General features: G+C 40.6%; 1 protein-coding gene across 6 annotated transcripts in view; it reads right to left on the bottom strand.

The window, feature by feature from the left end:
• The window catches only part of sbf1 (SET binding factor 1), a 71,571-nt gene that overhangs the window by 18,595 nt on the left and 34,178 nt on the right, over positions 1-18,798 (bottom strand). For 4 of the 6 annotated variants that reach the window (XM_034673307.1, XM_034673309.1, XM_034673308.1 and 1 more), the window contains 12 exons: positions 12,782-12,811; positions 11,166-11,271; positions 9,314-9,446; positions 9,064-9,172; positions 7,345-7,458; positions 2,554-2,631; positions 1,600-1,713; positions 1,391-1,519; positions 1,176-1,274; positions 777-984; positions 349-461; positions 105-254 (listed from right to left, as the gene is read on the bottom strand). In XM_034673307.1, coding sequence (XP_034529198.1) covers positions 105-254; positions 349-461; positions 777-984; positions 1,176-1,274; positions 1,391-1,519; positions 1,600-1,713; positions 2,554-2,631; positions 7,345-7,458; positions 9,064-9,172; positions 9,314-9,446; positions 11,166-11,271; positions 12,782-12,811 — 1,383 coding nt within the window. The remainder of the gene's footprint in view (positions 1-104; positions 255-348; positions 462-776; positions 985-1,175; positions 1,275-1,390; positions 1,520-1,599; positions 1,714-2,553; positions 2,632-7,344; positions 7,459-9,063; positions 9,173-9,313; positions 9,447-11,165; positions 11,272-12,781; positions 12,812-18,798) is intronic. The other 2 variants (XM_034673310.1, XM_034673312.1) reach the window with 1 other exon arrangement.

The following is an 18,798-nucleotide window of genomic DNA, read 5'->3' as shown; positions in this document are numbered from 1 at the left end:
TCCCCCAGAAAAATGATCCAAAAGGCGACTAGACTTCAATAAAGTTCTTCAACACTTTGATAAAGTTGAGCTGAATGACACTCTGGACTCTCAGCATGCTCTACCTGCAGCGTGCAGTTCATCATCCTGACGATGTAATCAAATTGCTGATCATCCAGAACGGCTCGGTTCTGCAGGACGTGCTGGTTCAGCTCCTGGGTCAAACAAATCCGGGCTGCACGACCCTTCAACGCTCGCAGCACAGCTGGCATCAACTGAGAGGAGACAAAACAACCGCAACAGCTTCATTAATAACACAGTTCTGTAATCTGAGAGTGGATTTAATCTGAGTGTATCTCTCTGTTTTACCTTCTTGGCCTCCAACATCTTGTTCTCAAAGATGTACGTGATGCAGTTCCTGACCACTTCCAGCCTGCGGGCGCTGTTGGCCATCACACTGCCGTTTCTGTCCACGCTGTCTCCTGCAGAGACGAGGGAGAGAAGATCAGAGTCTCATTCATCACCGCAGCACCGAGACTCGATCCCATTAAACACACACTGAGAGACGAGCTGTCGTAGCTTAGAGTTCACACCAGAGGCTCAAAGGTGGAGGGGAAACGTTGAGGTAAAGTTTTCATCAGTGACAACATCTGTTATTTCTGATTACTGTGATAAACTTTTTTTGGAGTGTCTTTGAACAATCTGTGCAACTTTAAGATTTGTACATGGTGTAAGCTTTTATCTTAATCAATCTGAAAATGTTGAAACTGGAGTTAACAATCAAAATTGCAGCTCACCCAGCGGAGGCCCGGACGGCACCATGCCTTTGAGCTCTGCTTTGACTACAGGGGGTGCCGTCTTGAGTTTGGCTGCAGCGTGGTCGATGAAGAGTTGCACCGCGACATCGTCCAACGCGGGGAACTGAGACTGATTCTGTGCAGGATTCTGACTGTTCTCTGACGGCCGCTGGACTTTGTGCATTGCCACAGCGGGGTACGGATTCTCCTGCAGGGGGGAGGAGAGACAGAGAGGGGATTAAACAAAGGGAGAGGGAAACTGTTGAGGAAAGAAAAACCAAGAAGCAGCAAAACAAGAGAGAACAATGCAAAAAAAACAACCCAAAAAGCTCACAGGAAATAAATGAGAGAGGAGACAACAGAGATAAAAGGAATCCTGGTGAAAGGAAGGGAACGTACGTTTTTAAAGAGCTGCTCCGCCAGCTCTTTAACGTGGTTCATCACTTTGTGTGGACACGTCTCCTCCTGTCGTATCCGCTCCCCATGATTGGCTACAAGCTGTGGAAACAGGACAAAGAAGTGCGATCACATTAAAGTTTTGCATCATAAATACGTTTATTCATCCCTCAGTGTAACAGTAAAGGTTTAGCTATCCAATGTGCTGACAGACTCACATCATCAAACAGGTCGGTGGCTCTGTACGGCGGCCCTCTCTCTGACACAAAGCCCGCAAACGCCATCCCGTCCAACACCTTCATGAGGAAGTCATCCTCTGACACCGCCCTCTGACCCAGGAAGGCCGCCTTTAGACAGAAACGTTTCAGTAAACTCTAACACGTCTTTAAAAATTAGTTGTTCTCAGAAGATTTTAGAGTTCACAGACCTTGTGGAAGCGAATCACTGGTTCTGGGTGGATGCGGATGATGTGTAAACACCAGCGATAGCCCTGGAAGAGCCGAGCAAACAGCCACAGGAAAACTCCCCGGATCTCCTTATCCTGAAACACACAGAGCAGGCCGGTTAAAGCCGACTGAGAAGAGACTGGAAAACATCTGTTATCCAAGGCTTGCAAACTTAATCTGGTCTCATTTCAGATTTACCCTGACAGAGCTCTCTCTGATTCAGCTCAAAGCCTGGTTTATACTAGCCTGCGTTGACTCAACTTGGTAGTAGCCCATGCCATTGTGAGCACTACACTTCTACGTCAGAGTGTCTGCGTCACTCTGCAATCAGCAGTGGGATTTCTCTGCTTGTTTGTGCATGTCGATTCAGAGTCAGAGCATATTATTTTATTGCAAAGAAAAACAGAGAGGAGACATTGGAGGAGATAGATTGTACGGCTGATGCGCGACGATTCTGGAAATATGATACCAACCAGTGGAACCAATCTGTGCATCGTTTTGACGAGTAATTACATTTTTAAGGAGGTGCACGTCAGGATACTTGTATAGACTTTTGCGTAGAGTCGATGTAGAAGTATAAACCAGGCTTAATGTGCAGGATATCTGCACTTACGACAGCCCCTGCAAAAAAATCTGATACTGGAACCCTGAAGAAAAGAATCACCTTGATTGATCAGAATGCTCTCCCAACAGCTGCCTTCACTGTAAGATAAGACGTCCTACCACCATGGATTATATCATGGTTGCAACAAACAGCTGTAACTCTGAGCTGGCTTAATGTCACTAAGTGTGTTGCTTTCTTTAGCAGACACACAACTCTCTTAAATCAGTTTAGTAAAATAGTTACTGCAGGAGCCAATGATGAAGTTTCTTATCCTAAGGTTTCTTTGCAGGAAAAAAGCTGCAGAGAAAAGATGGCCGATTGATGTTCTCACCTGGATCTTTAGTGCAGAGGGTTGAGTGGAGGGAGGGGGAAAGGCCTGATCAGCGATTTCCAGCTCAGGATCCAAAAACTACAAGAGACACATAAGAAGATAAATCATTCACTGACTGCATCTCATCATCACAAGGAGGGCAGGACATGAGAGACACCTGGAGACAGAACCATGGCCTCATCATAAGGTGACAAACTGACGTAACTATTAACAACAAAATGAGCTTTAAACTGTGAAACTGTGGAGTTACAGCAGCAGGTAATCAGAGCAAATAAAGCAGCAGGAATTCAACTAACCAGGAATAAATAATGGGCTCAAAAAGAGTAAATATAGAGACTAACATATATTTAAAAAAATTGACAAGTGTGTGCAGGTTATTGATGCACAGTTATTCCATACATCAAAATTAAAACTTGAGACCTGTTTGAAGGCTGTTTGTGATACTTTGATTTTCCAGATGTGATGTTTTTCTTTGACGGTATGACCTCTGATTACAAATCTTTGGAATAAAATCAGTTCTTTGTACGTCAACTTCGACTAAAGAGTATTTTGAAGCGCATTTTTCTGGAATCTAATGGGCTAGTCTGTAACCTCATTCAAAAACACATCAGATGATCAATGGCTAATGTTAGTGACAACCTATATCTACAATATGTCTTCTTTTAAAAGCATAACTTCCTGAAAAACAAACATTATTTCATCAAATCCAGGCCTCGTTTTTCATTAATGGTCTGGCTTTCTGCATATTAAGGTTAGAACTTATGCAGCAACTTTCTTTAAAGCATAACAAATTAATTAAATGTGTCTTCTTTAACAAACTGATGTGTTTAGTAGAAACAAAACACCTGTAGGTGAAGCATTGTCTGTGGAACTGTACCAAACATAACTTCTCATTTACAGACGGATTATTTCTGCAACAAAACTCTGAAGACGACGGCATAAAGATTGACCAAACTGAGCCAAACCAGCAAACACCATCGATGAAACATCCTTCAGACTCAAACCAGAAAATAGAAATTAATCTGAGACTGTAAGAGGAGAGCAGCAGCTAAGCCCCGGTTCACGGTTGCTCCCCGACAATCTTCTGCATCACTCCTACTGCAGCCTTCGCTCTGACCAGCCTTCAACAGATGAAACACCTGCTTCACCAACACCCCGATCAGTTTCCAGGAGGTCTGTCCTCTCTCCGGTCTGGCTTTAGTGCCCGTTTGGAGCTACGATCCTGAACTTTATTCATCTATGTTAGTGTCTGCTGTTTGAGGACACAGGCCTGTCACCCAGTAAACTTCAGTTCCCAGTGCTACTTGCATCACTAAAGAAGAGTCTCTGGGTCAGAAGCTACAAAGCACACAGAGCAACCAAAAACAAGAAACACAAAAACATGCAGATTTCCCCAAAACATGACTTCTGTTTGTTTATAAGATCAATGCAGAGGATGATTAAAGGGCAAGAATGCAGCTCAGGGACTCTGACTCATGAAAAATGCTGCCTTTGGGGTCACAGCCATTCTTTAAAATCATCCAAAGTTTATCAAAACAAAATATTAAGTCCAACTTTGGAGTCCTCCAGCTCTCTTTTACCTTATTTATGATCTAACAGGAGGCTGAAAGATCGTGTTGAGCAGGTTAGAAACCGAGGAAGGAGTGATCTGAGTCCCCTCCTTGCACACTTTTAATTGGCTTTCCTGGAAATAAACATCAGCGTAGATAAACTCAAGATAATAAAACAATTAAGAGGACATAAAGGAGATAAAAGAAGGTTGTGTTGTGTTTGTGTGAGCAGATAAGCAGGAAAAAAGGAAGTGAGGGTGACATAATGAGTGATTATGTAGCTGCAGAGTGCTGACTGAGGTGAGTGAAGGACTCAGAACATAACATATTGATCCAACACAACAAAGGTGGATGCTTCAGGTCGTCAAAATGATGTTACAGGTTGGAAATCTGTTATCTGAATGAGTTTTTGAACTTTTTTTACAAGTTTAAAACTCAAAAAATCCTCTTCACCAGGATTCCTTTGTGAAAACATTGCCTGTATTCAGAGTTAGGGAAAGAAAAAACTCTAATTAAACTTCATTTTGGTAGGGATGTGTTTCCTGTTACAAGCAGACGGTTAATTGGGACATGAAATAATTTGCACTTCTTTTGCTTCATCATTCAAATAAAATATTTGTAGTTTAGCTTTTCAGAAAGAGAGATTACATTTCCAGCATTTCTTAAATTACAAGTATTTCAAATATGTAAGGAGTCTGTGGGAATATCATGTTTGCAGTCCCACACTTTGCAAACTAGCCAACTGCATTTTCTCCAAAACAAACACTTCTTACATTCCGCCTCTGCGGTATCACTTTTATGATTCTGTGCAAACTCGTTTGCCAGGAACTCATTTCATACAGTAATCAAACGGGGATTACGATAAAACTGTTAACACAAGACTACAGGAAGAAATTACTCTGCATTTTACTGAACAGGAAGAATTCCTCAGCATTCTTCAGATAACTGGAAGCTGCACGTTTTAAATAAAGATGAGGTAACAAGAAAGTCTGCTAACGGAGAAATACAGAGAGCAACAACTGCAGGTGTTTTTATGCCTCATCATTTACTTTAAAAAAGAACAGATGAATTTAAAAACAATAAAGAATGGTGTTTAAATATGACATACAAGAACTTAGTCAAATTTGAACCAGACTTTGTTATTATACATTAAATTAAAGTTAAAAATACAGATAGACTAATATGTAAGAGGGATTTACTTAAAGGGCCAGTTGAGGTTATTTAATTGTAATAAAAAAGCGGAAAAGGTGTTTTAGTCTCATTTTTTAATATTTAAAAACCCTTTAAAGTCTTATTTTCTAGGTTATAATTTTAAGGTTTTGTGAATGATCTTGTTTTATTTTTTTAATCCAACTAAATTTAGTCAGTTTTTTTTCATGTTGTTGAGACGTTATGGTGCAAATTTATGAAGAGACAGCAAAAAAGGATCAATCAAAGCTCTTTATCAGCTGGACCCTCCAGACAAGATAAAAAAATCATTGCATTTATAACATTTATATTCTTATTTTTTATCTGTAGAGGAGAGTGACATCCAAGACTAATGAACCATTAGATGATCTTCTCTACAGCCCATGAATATACTGCATGTGTTGACTGACACATGCTCTGCAGTTGATCACAGAGAGAGGTCCTACAGTCCATCCCTCCTGTTGATGCACTGATTGAAGTGCAGCATCTCATGTTAAATTTAAACCTTCTCATACATCTGCTTTAAAAATGATGTGCAGCTGATTGCTTGCTGTTTGGTTCGTTTCCTGTGTGTCACTCCCCTCTCTCTATCTCTCTCTCTCCTGGTCTCCTGCTCGATCCACCGTCCTATCCTCTCTGACTGAAGGCGTACAAGCCCCCGAACTTCAGCTTTGGAGAGAGTCTGAAAGAGTGACACAAAGCTGCATGGAGACAGCACGTGTGTTTATCTCCTCCACATGTTTCCTGGTTGTCATCGTTATAAAATTCAAATTTAACCCTTGACTATTTCATGATTGAAATAATAATAAAGCAGAAATTCAGGGAAGGAAATGCTTTTTTTATGAGTGCTCTAAATTCCTTATAACAGCATCATTACGAGTAACATCATGAAGTCTTTATCTGCTCGATACGTGACTCAAATGTAACATCAATCTAGTAGAATAATCATAAACTGAAGAGCATTTCCTGAAATATTCCCTGATTTATGGAACTAAGTTTTAACGTAAACACACAGTCATCACATATTTGATAGGATGAATCGTAAACGATGCAAATGAAGGGAAGCAGGAAAGATGTTCGTGTTTTCTACAGAGATTAGTGAGAGAATAAGGAAGCAGGGGAATTATTTGTTACACTTCATAAAACACATGAAAAAGTATTTCCGAGAATGAGCTTGAGTTCAGGAAGACGAGTTCAGTGCATGACACGTAGTGAAGGAGTTATACCTCTGCTCCTGATTTTAAAAAAGCATCTTACTCTATAATTAAAGTCTCTGTCAGTTTACCTGCATGGTGAAGTCAAGCTATGTTTGTGGTAGGGATGTAAATTGTAAAAAAAATTCTGGATCGATCTTTGGAAAGGTAACGATCAATTATCGATCAATCATAAAACAAAAGCGTAAACATTTTCCATGTCAACAACAATGCCAAATGCGTTTTGTCCCCTGAATTGAATTTTTCTCTGACCTTTGACTTGGAGAGATTTCAGTCAAATTGACATTTTTACAAGTATTTTTAAAGTCCAGTTTAAGTCAGACTTACTAATTGTATTAGCGTGATGTAAATGTTTTGACTTGAAATAACATTTTGAACCTTTAAGTTGCAAAAATAAGACTTTATAAAAGATATTGAACCCATCTCGACTTGTTTGCAGCTGCTGGTTGAAGCTACCTATCAGAGCCAGACAATGAGGCCAAGTTTTTACCTTTAAAGCTCAGACTGAAACAGAAACCAACAACTTTAAACTTGCAATATGAAATTTAAAAAAGTGAAACAATACACCATGAACAAATTAGAAATGAAAACAAGACAGACATCAAATCACCAGGAAAACAATCCAAGAAGAGATTCCTGGCATCTCAGCCCATAAAGCGCCACCGGGGAATTTACTGCCTGGTAGAAACCACCCACATGATGTTAATGAGACTTCCCAGAGTTCAGTGTGCGTGTGTGTGTGTGTGTGTGTGTGTGTGTGTGTGTGTGTGTGTGTGTGTGTGTGTGTGTGTATTATTGTGAATCAGGGGTGTGTGCAGTGTGTAGGCTGCAGCTCTTACTATGGAGAGCACAGTCTGGGTCTGCTGGAGGAGCGGCTCAGGCAGCAGCGAGATGTGGACACACTCAGGGATCGTCACGGTGCCGCCATCCAGGTCTGCGATGATCACGTCCAACTGAGACACACACAAACACAAACACACGCATTAACACATTTTTAATGTGTGTGTCTGACATCGTAGATCAAAAGTAATCATCTCCTTCAACAGCTTCTCATTACTCAAAACAGACACACATTGACCTCATGATGACCTTTGACCCCTGACCCTGATGTGTGCTTGTGCATTAATAATGACTACACAACAGAATATGAGATAATGACTCCTTCAGCAGCAGCAGACAGTCTGATATCTCCAACAGAAGCATTCATTACACTCTCATCAGACTTTAATAAGACAGCAGATAATCACTTCCTTTGATCACAAGGTATGGGCGGTAATTATCGTTGTGTGTGTGTCGGTATAATTCATGTTGGCACAGCTTGTAAAGAGCAAGAATGTACATACGTACACCGGCACAGTAAAGGAGAGAGAGCAGTTTATTAAAAGATAAGTGTACCATTAATCAAAGGGTCAGGGAGAGTTTAGATTAGACTCAGATCAAGGTCAGTGTTTTCTAATGAAGACTTTTGGCATCCTCTGCTCATGTTTTGGTTCCTTAAGGGGGTCAGTTCACGGAGATACAGAACAATGCATTCTTCTCCTTCTATACTTTCTCATAAGTGATAACACGTTGCATCATGTTTGCTTGAATTTCCAGGACACAGATGATATGTTGTCAGATTGTAAATGTTCATCCAGATTACAGCTGGCTCACAGTCTGCACTCTCTGTTTTGTTGATTTGATTTGATGGGACTGGATTTGATCCTGTCGCATTTGGCATTTTTTTTGACATGGAAAATCTTTATGTTATTTTTAATGATTAATCGATAATTGATAGTTAACATTTCCAAAGATCAATCACAGAAATTACTTCAAATTTGCAATTCCCTAAGGCAAAGTTATGTAATTTTAAACATGCCATTAAAAATGTGATTGTTCAGGAATTTAAAACTTTATGCTTTGACAGCTCTAATTTTAACATTTATAAGAGTTTTCAACCATGGCAGCAAAATGTCTCCACCTTATCTTTTAAAAACAGCACTACCAAAGCAGTAGCTCATGGTTATGTTTACTGTTTGTCATAAAATCAAAGAACATTCAGTCATTTGATGCTCTAAAAGAATAAATGTTAAAAAGCTGAGAGGATTAAATACTTCTTCTCTCTTTATTGTGAGCTGTTTGTTTTATAATGTTTTAGAAAGTTTTATAGATAAACAGAGCACTTTGTTTTACTCTGTGATCATAACATGTTTCTTTCCATCAAATGTGCAGCAGGTGTCAGTCTTTTCAGCTCCACTTGCAGGTCTCTACAGGGTTCTGAGAGTAAAATTCAAGCACTTTAAAGGTACCTAAACAAGTCTCTGAAAGCTTTTATTATCACTCTTTTACTCTGTAGTTTCAAAATAAAAGTTTACGACATAAGAAAAGTTTTTGTTTTTGGTTTAAGAAAGTGGTTTCGCATGTTCAATTGCACATTCAGTGACCATTTCAGAGGATTGCACACACTCTGATGGTCTTTGGCTCATTGCTCAACATTCAGCATCTTTGTTCTCTTCGTCTTATCCAAATAAACAAAATACTGTTGTGACATTCTTCGCGTTGCTGGGATGAGAACTCACCAGTTCTTGTGTCTCCGAGCGAAAGAACGAGTTGACACCGATGATGAAGGGAGTGGGAGTGCTCAGGACCTCGAGAAGCTTCCCGGGCAGGATGGGAATGTAGGTGAAGCTGAAACGGACGCAAACAGATCGAGATTTAACACATCTGTCTTCAACAACAGCTCTCCTCCTCTAAACTGTGACTCTATCTGATCAGATGTGTGAGAGGGATGAAAGGACATAGAAAAGGGATGCTGAGAGGGGGTCACACCTGTATTTGAGGGGGAACATGATGGCCAGCAGACCCCGGCATGCGTCTGTTAGTCTCTGGTAGCTGCTGGACAGAAACAGGATCTTATGCTCCGTCAGGGCGGCACAGAACAGACACAGCACGTTTGCGATACCTGAGGGGGGAACAGAGAAGAGACGAGGCGTCCCAGGGCGTCACTATCATCTGTTAGAAACATGAGGGTGCTAACAAGGATCGATCCAAAGCTTCTGTCTTTAACTACCACGAGTTAGGTTTTATTTGTTAAAGGGAAATTCTGGCATTTTAACCACATTGCTCCTGTAGATTTCTGCAGTTGCTATGCTGGCTTCAATAGCTGCAGATTCATCATCCTTGAGGGTCTCCTCTTAAAGTTCTTGTGTCTGACTACATCACAAAAAGGTTCCTGACACAAAGGACCTTAAAGAGCAAAACCAGAAGTTACTGCTCCACAATCTTCTGTTATAATCCACCTGACAGAGGAACGCTATCTTACTTCACCGTTGAACTTGAGTCGCTGGTCTCCTGCTTCCTCTATCGGTAAGTTTTTTCATGTTTTAGTGTTATAAAAAATCTTGTGACGGTTTGCTTTCTAAAAACCAGAGTCACACAATGCCACAGAGACATGAATGAACAAGAGGAAGCCAGGAGAGTGAGTGTCCTGCATGATCAAACTACTGTTTCTGTCCCTGGTGTCTGACACCTCTGAAGAGAGCATTTAGTGTCTCTTCTGGGTTTTATAAAAAGGACATTACTTTAAGAAGAGAAACTATTTACATCAACTGACTTTAAAATGTGATGCAATGGAGAAACAGGGGGAGAAATGTCCTTACCAGGATCGAAATCAGAAGATTACAGCTTAAAGATAAGCACATTTTAAAAAGAGGGTAGCGTGTGATTCAGGCCATGTATCGGCTTTATTTTTCATTTGAAGTTATTTCTTTATTTTGTAGTTTTGTTTGCATTTTTACTTTGATTGCACTTGTTTAATACAAATACAAAGTACGTTTGCTGATTTTACAAAGTCAATGCAATCATGTGAAGACTGACAAACGATATACTTTATTTAGAGGTAAACTTTTTTTCAGAGAAGACATGAAAACGTTAACAAGTGGAAAACTGTGTTTTCAGTGTTTGTGTGTTGATGTGGTTAATGAAATAAGAATAAAAATACACTACCAGTCAAACGTTTGGACAAACATTCTCATTCAATGGTTTCTATTTATTCAATTATTTTCATCATGGTAGATTAATACTGAAGACATCAAAACTATGAAATAATCTGGTTTTGCCATAATCTGGATTACAACAGTAGTCAAATAGGGCTATCCATTGTGTACTAACCCTACCTCTGAACAACACTGATGGAACTGATGGTCTCAAATACATTAAGAAGGCAAGTCATTCTACAAATGAACTCTTGACAAGGTTCATGTTAATTAGAAACCATTCCAGGAGACCACTTCATGAAGCAGACTGAGAGAATACCAAGAGTGTGCAAAGCTGTCATGAAGGAAAAAGGGGGCTACTTCACAGAATCTAAAATATAAAACATATTCTGCGTTGTTTAACACTTTTTTGTTCATTAAATAATTCCATATATGTTCTTTCATAGTTTGGATGTCTTTGGTTTTAATCTACAGTGTTTACAATAATCAAAATAAATACAAACCCTTGAATGAGAAGGTGTGTCCAAACTTTTGACTCGTAGTGTATGTATGTATGTTGGAGAAACTTAAATAAGTGCAAAAGTACGAACAAGTTTAAGAAATACAAAAATTTCCTGTAAACTTTCTGATTCATGAGATTTCACCTTTGTAGAAACATAAAAATCTTTCATAAAAAATATTCGTACCAAGCTGTCTGAAGAGCTGGGCCACGCTGTTGCCGCTGACAGGAAGGGCGTCATCGATGGGGGTTTGGATGACCTGCCGGTCGCCAGCACCTAACGTTATAGTCCTCTATAGATTAAAAGAGAGAAGGAGAGAAAAGAGGGATTATAAAGGAGGTGAGAAAAACAAGAAGACATGCGTGTTTCTTGGAAAATCAGGGTTTATCAGCCGTGGTTTAATCAAAGTCGTGCGTGTCCTGAGAGCAGCGTGATCAGCGACAGAGAGATGGAGAGGGATCCCAGAAGCTTAGCAGGTACATCACAAATCAAACACAAGCCATTCCAGCTGATCAGAACCAATGGAGCTTAGCGGGACTCCATGCCGACGACCTTACATCAGACAATAACAGATCAGAGGGAAGAATCAAAGCGACATGGCAGGCGTCATGTGCAGGTGATTTTCCACTCGCTCCAGAGGAAGGAGGTTTATCAGAGTGAATCTGCATGGAGGATTCATCTCAGGCCGAGACGTGTGACGATGATTAAATTCAAATTTCTGTCATTTAACACTACGGACACACGTAACTGTTACCTCAGGTCTTTCAATAGAGCATCATTAAAGCTGTTAAAGGGAATAAAAGATCAGCTCGTACTCTTCTGTGTTGGTTTCTGCGTCCTCTTTGCAAACAGATTGATTTTGTAAAACTGTATCAGTGTGCTCCGGTTCAGACAGAAGGCAGAGCCAATAAAATATTGATTTATGAGCGGTTTTGATAACAAGCGTAACCCAGAGGGAGAGACGGATGATTTAGAGAGCCAAAATATAAATCAATACAGGATGAGCGCTTTGATACAGCACGCCCAAACATTGAAGAAGCATTGTGCTTGAATTCAATGCTTCCGTTTCATCAGTGCAGGAGTTTAATGCTGCAAAACTTAGAAACTGAGACTGGACTCCAGACGGGGTTGCCGCCTCCATCTTGAACTCTGCGGCAGATACTCAAGGCGGCAGAATTTGGTGCATGATACAAATCCACATTTTTCTCGTGATCTCAACCAAAGAGAAAACAAAACGACATGAAAGGAGTTGAAAATCAGAAATCTGAGGCCTGCTGCTTCATCCAGGAGTGGTTCAAAGTTTCAGTCAGTAATCTGTGTGCAGCAGACGAGCCACGGCAAAGAAGTGCAGGATTATTCTCATGCTCTCTACAGAAGCAGCAAGCATCAGCAACCATAGATGAGCTGTTAGCGACTCCAAACTGTGACCAACATCTGATCTGCATGTGTCCCGCTCAGGTCTGACAGGCTGGATGTCTTTATTAAAGACCACGTGGCTCTGATGCATCATCTTCACCAATGTGTGCAACAGACTTTTGAGCTAAGCTTGTTGGAGAAGAAACTCAAAATTACTCTTTTTAAGGAGCGGGAAGTTACAGCTTCAGGAAAACTGTGTTTAATACCCATCAGAGATCAGATGTTGGTCACATTTCAAGTCAGTATTCAAGTGTTTTGATTGGTTCTCCAGCCACAGAAAGTGTGCATGGATCAGCCGAAGAAAACTTGGTGGAGAAAAGGAGGCTGAGAAAGCTTGGAGCTGATTGTTCGTTATGTGAGGGGAGAATGAAGTCAGGCTGGCGTACCAAACTCTCCTCTCTCTCCTCCTGGCCCGGCTACTCAAGCGCCCAGCAGAGAAACAAACACACAAAAATACACACCCCGCAGGAAAAGACACAGGTTAGAAACAGCAGTTACCCAAACTTGAAAACAATATGACAGTAATGTTTCAGCACGCCAAAATAGGTAAGCTGCACAAAGGATAACATAATGAATATGGACTGTAGGATGAGGACTGTAAAAACATGGTATGAGCATTACAGGTGACGGACACATGTGCAAAATGAAATAAGAGCATCGTTTAGCATTCTGCAAAACAATAACAGCAACAGATGGATGTCATGACATTTCACTGCCAACTTTAATCTAACACACAGAGGAGAAACAGGGATTTCAGCAGCAGTGATGAGGGAGGAACAGAAGCAGCTGTCGTCTGAAGATAAAAGAGTTACCCCAATAAGGCCAACATGACATCAGAAAGATATTTGAGGTGCAAAAACATTGTGCGGTATTGCTAGGACAGTGTGAAGTGCATATGATCACTTAAATCAGAGTAAGTAGCAACTTTACTCTGGTGTTTGAAAAATGAAGCAAGTGCAGATGTGCAAAGCAACTGCAGTTCCTCAAGAGACCACTTGAGGCTGGCTCCACAAGCAAAGGAAACCCCATTAGGATCCATGTTAAAATGCCAGTTTTGCAGCAGATACAGCAAGTTTTTATAGCTCATGTCTTAATGCATGAAGACTGTGAGGGGATGAATGTTTTTATTACCCATTTTTATGATATCAAAGTAGCTATGGATGCATTCGCATAATAATGGGTGCACTGAGTTGACTGACACTAAGGCGGGTGGACTAACTCGGGACTTCCACCAGATCTGTGTCCGGTCTGTCTCCGATACGCTGCGGTCCGGCTCCGTGCTCTCTCATCCGTCAACACCGGTTGCGTTTTCGGAACGCAGCACAGAGCAGGACCTCCGGATAGCTGGAGTCATGTGACCGAGGTTTTCCCGTGGTAATCACTGAATCAAGGATTCTCCTCCTCCTCCTCTCCTCATCCATGTTGTCTTTCTGGGCCTCTGAAAACCTCTGAACTGTTGACTCCAGGCCTGGTTCCGCCCAAAAATTACATTTTGTTGTTGTAGTTAAGTTAAAAACAATCTAACGATGACACAGAGTGTTTTATTCTGAAAATTAACCAGATGTTTTCATTTTGTTTTGTTGCCTGACTTCCTGTCCCGCTCCATCTGCTCTGTTGAGATTGATGTGTTGTGCTCCGGCATCCGGCAAAAATAGAAGTCTTGTGTATCTGATTCAGAGAGCTCCGACCAGCCGGATCAGAGACTCAGCCAGAACGCAACGGAGCAGATCCAGTGGAAGTTAACACATTGACTAGAATAGAAGCCTATCAGATCCGGTGCTGTGGTGGATCAGAGACGGGCCAGACACAGATATGGTGGAATGTGGCCCTTAGTGATGTAGCTGTTAGCAAGAAAGCTAAAAGCCTGCCTCAACTCTCATTTCCAATATGGAGAGCATCATCTTTGGGCTTTATGATACCTCTTCAGAAACCAAAGGGTGACTTCTTTATGTCCACGTTTCACAGAGTGCATATTGGCTAAGACTTACAGTTCCTTTGCTTGCAACATGTTCCTGAATCCAGACTGAAACCAGAAAGTTGAACTTGTAGCAATGATTCAGAGTCTGTTTGTGGGACTATTAAACCAAGACCTCAGTCTCTAGTTTCTAATGAGGGCATTTAAGAGCATTTCAAACTGTCATCATACAAACTGAATTGATTTAAATATCGTTGATGTCCTTGCAGTGTTTAATTCGCACCTGTAGCATCATCAGGGAAAATAATATACAGATTAAGGTTCTATGTTAGCCAGCACTCTACGTCAGAGACTTGGATTGGGGATGAAAAACTTAACCAGGTAGGACTAAACAGAGGTGAAAAAGAAGTACGCAGTCCACTGTAGGTCTTATACACACACTCTGCAAAGGTGCAGAGGGGAAGCTTTAAGCAGCACATCTATCACGTGATCTTCGCCCCAACATGATTTTTCAACAGTAACTCTAATGTGATGAGAAAGCTTCTTCAGTGGTTTTACTTTTACTTCCAGAATGAAAACCATAGTAGGGCTTTCCCGACACCACATGACTGATTAAAACCTGCAACAGGTGCTCGATCTGATACTGGAAATAGGAGTTCCTGTAATACAATCACATTTCCCACCTCAATCTCACCGACACACTGAGCTGATAAGAAGTGCTTACGAGCTACGTGAGAAAAAGCGCGTGTTTCATCATGTAAGTAATAAAAAGCGGTAATCACCTGGAGGAGAATGACTTACTCAACTATCAGTTTGTCGGGGGTTTCTCTCAGGTGGAGCTGTTCATGTCAGTCAGAGCAGTTGGCTCTGCGACAGGGAGTGTCGAGAAACAGGGATTTTAATTCTCCCATTATCTCTGTTTATTTAGGACACAGATATTAATGAGTTCCTGTAAAAGCTGAAATCGGATGGGCTGCAAAAGGAGCAGGTAACCTTCCTCCAAAGTAAACAGAAGTCATCCACCCACACTTCCATACACACATACCGGTACACAAACACAGGTCAAAGGTCAGGGTTCATGTACAGATTCACATCTTGAAATAAATCCTCTATATTTGTCGCTCCTTGTTTTTTGGTTAAATGTAGCATCCTTAATTACAAACATGCTCCACTTTGGTAACTCCTAATGTCTCACATCGGGCCAAAAGCCTGCAGTTCACGTCACATCAGGGTTGAGTAAACTACTCAGATGAATAACTGGAGTGTTGAAACACCTCACAGGTCAACCTGAGCAATCAGACACTTCTGGTAAGATACAAAGAAAATAAACAGTTTGGTTCTTTCAGGAGAAAAACTGCAGCCAACTGTGACGGTTACTCTATAAGATAAATGTTGACACTTTGCTCCAACGGATTACGGTTATAGAAAAGGACTTTGAATCCTCTCAGTGACCCCTGATGTCAGTGTCTGGCTTGCCAAATTTACCATTCACTAAGCCCCGCCCTCCTTAGTTAGCTTGCTTAGTCTGTCAGGCTTTCTGTTCCTGAGCTAAAACATAATATGTACATTAATAAATACTTGACCTTAAATGTAGGGCCAAGTTCTGGATCTGGGTAGTAAGCTTTATAGCCAGACATGGTAATGTGTTCAGGTTTCATCACAGCAGACAAACAAACTGTTTCCAAAGAGGCGTCCACACAGTCTTAATTCGAAAGACTGCCTCTGGTGAGACTTTACGGAAGAAAATAAAGTTAAACATAAAGGTGCTTTTCAACTTGAAGTACCAGGAACTTTTACTTCAAGTAACTACTCTTCAAGGAACTAAATGGTTCCTGAGGCCCATTGTTGTCCAACGATTATGCAAATCCAGCCAGTGATGCATGGAGAAGCAATACAAGTAGTTGGACTACACGACAGACCAGTAGAGGGCAGGGAGAAAGAGATGAAGGCCGTTCAACAAGGATGACGCCATAGAGGGCTACAAGCATGTAGGCGTCGGCATGTGTGATGCTACAGATAGCCTGTTAGCATTGTGATGTCTTTCATCTTCAATCAACACATGAAGGGAGACAAGCATGACTGGCAATGCAGTTTCAAAAGCCTGAAATGCTCGACTTAAAGCAAGAAGCAGTGACTTTTCAAAGGCCAGAATTAAATTAGACCCTGGTTCCTGCTGTTGAAACAGCCAGAGTTTCTGAGGCAAGCTCCTGCTGTTGAAAAGCACCATGTTGTAATTTTTAACACTTGTAACTGCTGCTGCAAGGTCATTGTCAGGTGAGACACTTTAATGTATTCACATTGAGTGACACATCTGACATTTAAAGACAGCAGGAAGAGACTCATTGCTATACAACACTCCTCATATACACTACCAGTCAAAAGTTTGGACACACCTTCTCATTCAATGGTTTTTATTTATTTTAATTATTTTCAACATTGTAGATTAACACTGAAGACATCAAAACTATGAAATAATCTGGTTTTGCCATAATCTGGATTACAACAGTAGTCAAATAGGGCTATCCATTGTGTACTAACCCTACCTCTGAACAACACAACTGATGGTCTCAAACACATTAAGAAGGCAAGTCATTCTACAAATGAACTCTTGACAAGGCTCATGTTAATTAGAAACCATTCCAGGAGACCACTTCATGAAGCAGACTGAGAAAATACCAAGAGTGTGCAAAGCTGTCATGAAGGAAAAAGGGGGCTACTTTACAGAATCTAAAATATAAAACATATTCTGCTTTGTTTAACACTTTTTTGTTCATTAAATAATTCCCTATTTGTTATTACACAGTTTTGATGTCTTTGGTATTAATCTACAGTGTTTCAAGCGATTATAATATGATGTAATAACTAACATTTTAACTGGTAGTGTACGTACAGAACAAGACCACCAAAGAGATTAAAGTTCCTCACTGGAGCTTTAATCCTTCTTTCTACCTATCTCTGTAAAAACTTTACGATCTGCTGCATCATTACATAAAGCGTCTCAGCAGTCCTGAGGCAATGTTGCACTTTTGTTCAACGGATTATAAAACATACTTACACACATATAATTTATTAAACAGGATATTTGCAACACTTCATTGAACAATAGTTAATGTATTACTCCACTACAGTCTTGTTTACTTCCTGTAAAGTCTTTCATGTTTGTAGCAGTGAAGTTTAGTATTTCCTATCTTATCTTAAATAAATCGTTCCTAACTAAACTTTGTCTCCTTCCTTTCCACAAGATTTTGGGAAGGATATTTAAAAAAGTACCACATATATTTAGAATGAACAGACTCTTACTATAACCCTGTGTACCCTTTGGAGACTGGGTTAATAAACCATGATCAGACAAATACTGAAGAGTCAGGAAGTCATTGCTTCAAATCAAAACAGTCTTCAATAGAGATTCTTGTCGGTTTCCAAATCTGCTGGAGTAAATGTAACTGCCCTGCTTGTTGGGTCACTTAATTAGGCGTCTATCAAGCTAATATTTTAAGTAACATGCAACTTTGGAGAAGTGTTATTAAATCATTACATCAAAATTACCCAAGATGTATCATATCATGATATTCAGCTAGAAATATATCAGGAATTTCTAGCTCATACCAAGAACTGATGCTTATCAATCTAGCAAATACAAATAAATCAACAAACACATTAAATGATGTCTCATGTCGGCACTGCAGACTTTGAAAGAAGGTGTTCCTTTAACAGAGCTGGCTTCAGTGTCACGTTGCTGCAGTCTCTTTGCTCTGTGTTCAGGCTGAGGTTGAACAGACAGACTCTGTGATAATGACACACACTCAGAAAGGCTGAGTCCTGTGTGATTTAACAGTTACAGGAATGTGTGTGAGTGTGTGATCTTCTCCTCTAAGTGGCCTGTGCTCTTCTTGAGTCGAAGGATCAGAACTGTTTGTGCTCTGCTGGAAGAAACAGGACAGACTCATTTGTTAAAGGCTAGAGGATGTGTGTGTAAATATGCAGGTGTTTGTTTAGAGAGACTGCAGACACAACATTATTCTGCAGCCTTAAAATCAGACTAATATTACGCCTGTGAGCCACTCAGTGTTTGTGTGTTTGTGTGTGTGAGCCGAGCTGCACTCAGCCGTGTTGTTGTGGTCTGTATGTGTGTTAATACTGATTAGATCTGGTTCTGTCATTCAGATGCTGCGCTGCCCGGTAGGAAGCCATCTGCCGTCCCATATGTTCACCTCACAACTGAACTACGACCTGCACAACAACCGCTTTGAGTGAGTGTGTGTTTTAAGAGTGCAGAAACAACCCATAAATAATCAGTGCTGTAAAACATTAAAAAGAAAAAGCTGGAACAAATCAAGTTGATGACAAAAAAGAAAAGAAATGCATGAAATGATTAACACGGTCCTGTAAAAACTGATCACATAACACATAATAAAGCTGAAGCACCATCAATCACGCATGATTTGAAATGGCTGCAGAACAGAAAACTCGGGTTGTTGCTTGATCAAC

This window comes from Notolabrus celidotus, chromosome 21 (assembly GCF_009762535.1).
Source record: "Notolabrus celidotus isolate fNotCel1 chromosome 21, fNotCel1.pri, whole genome shotgun sequence".
Lineage (NCBI taxonomy): Eukaryota > Metazoa > Chordata > Actinopteri > Labriformes > Labridae > Notolabrus > Notolabrus celidotus.
Note: the sequence above shows the minus strand (reverse complement) of the source record. Positions and strands in the feature narration are given on the sequence as shown.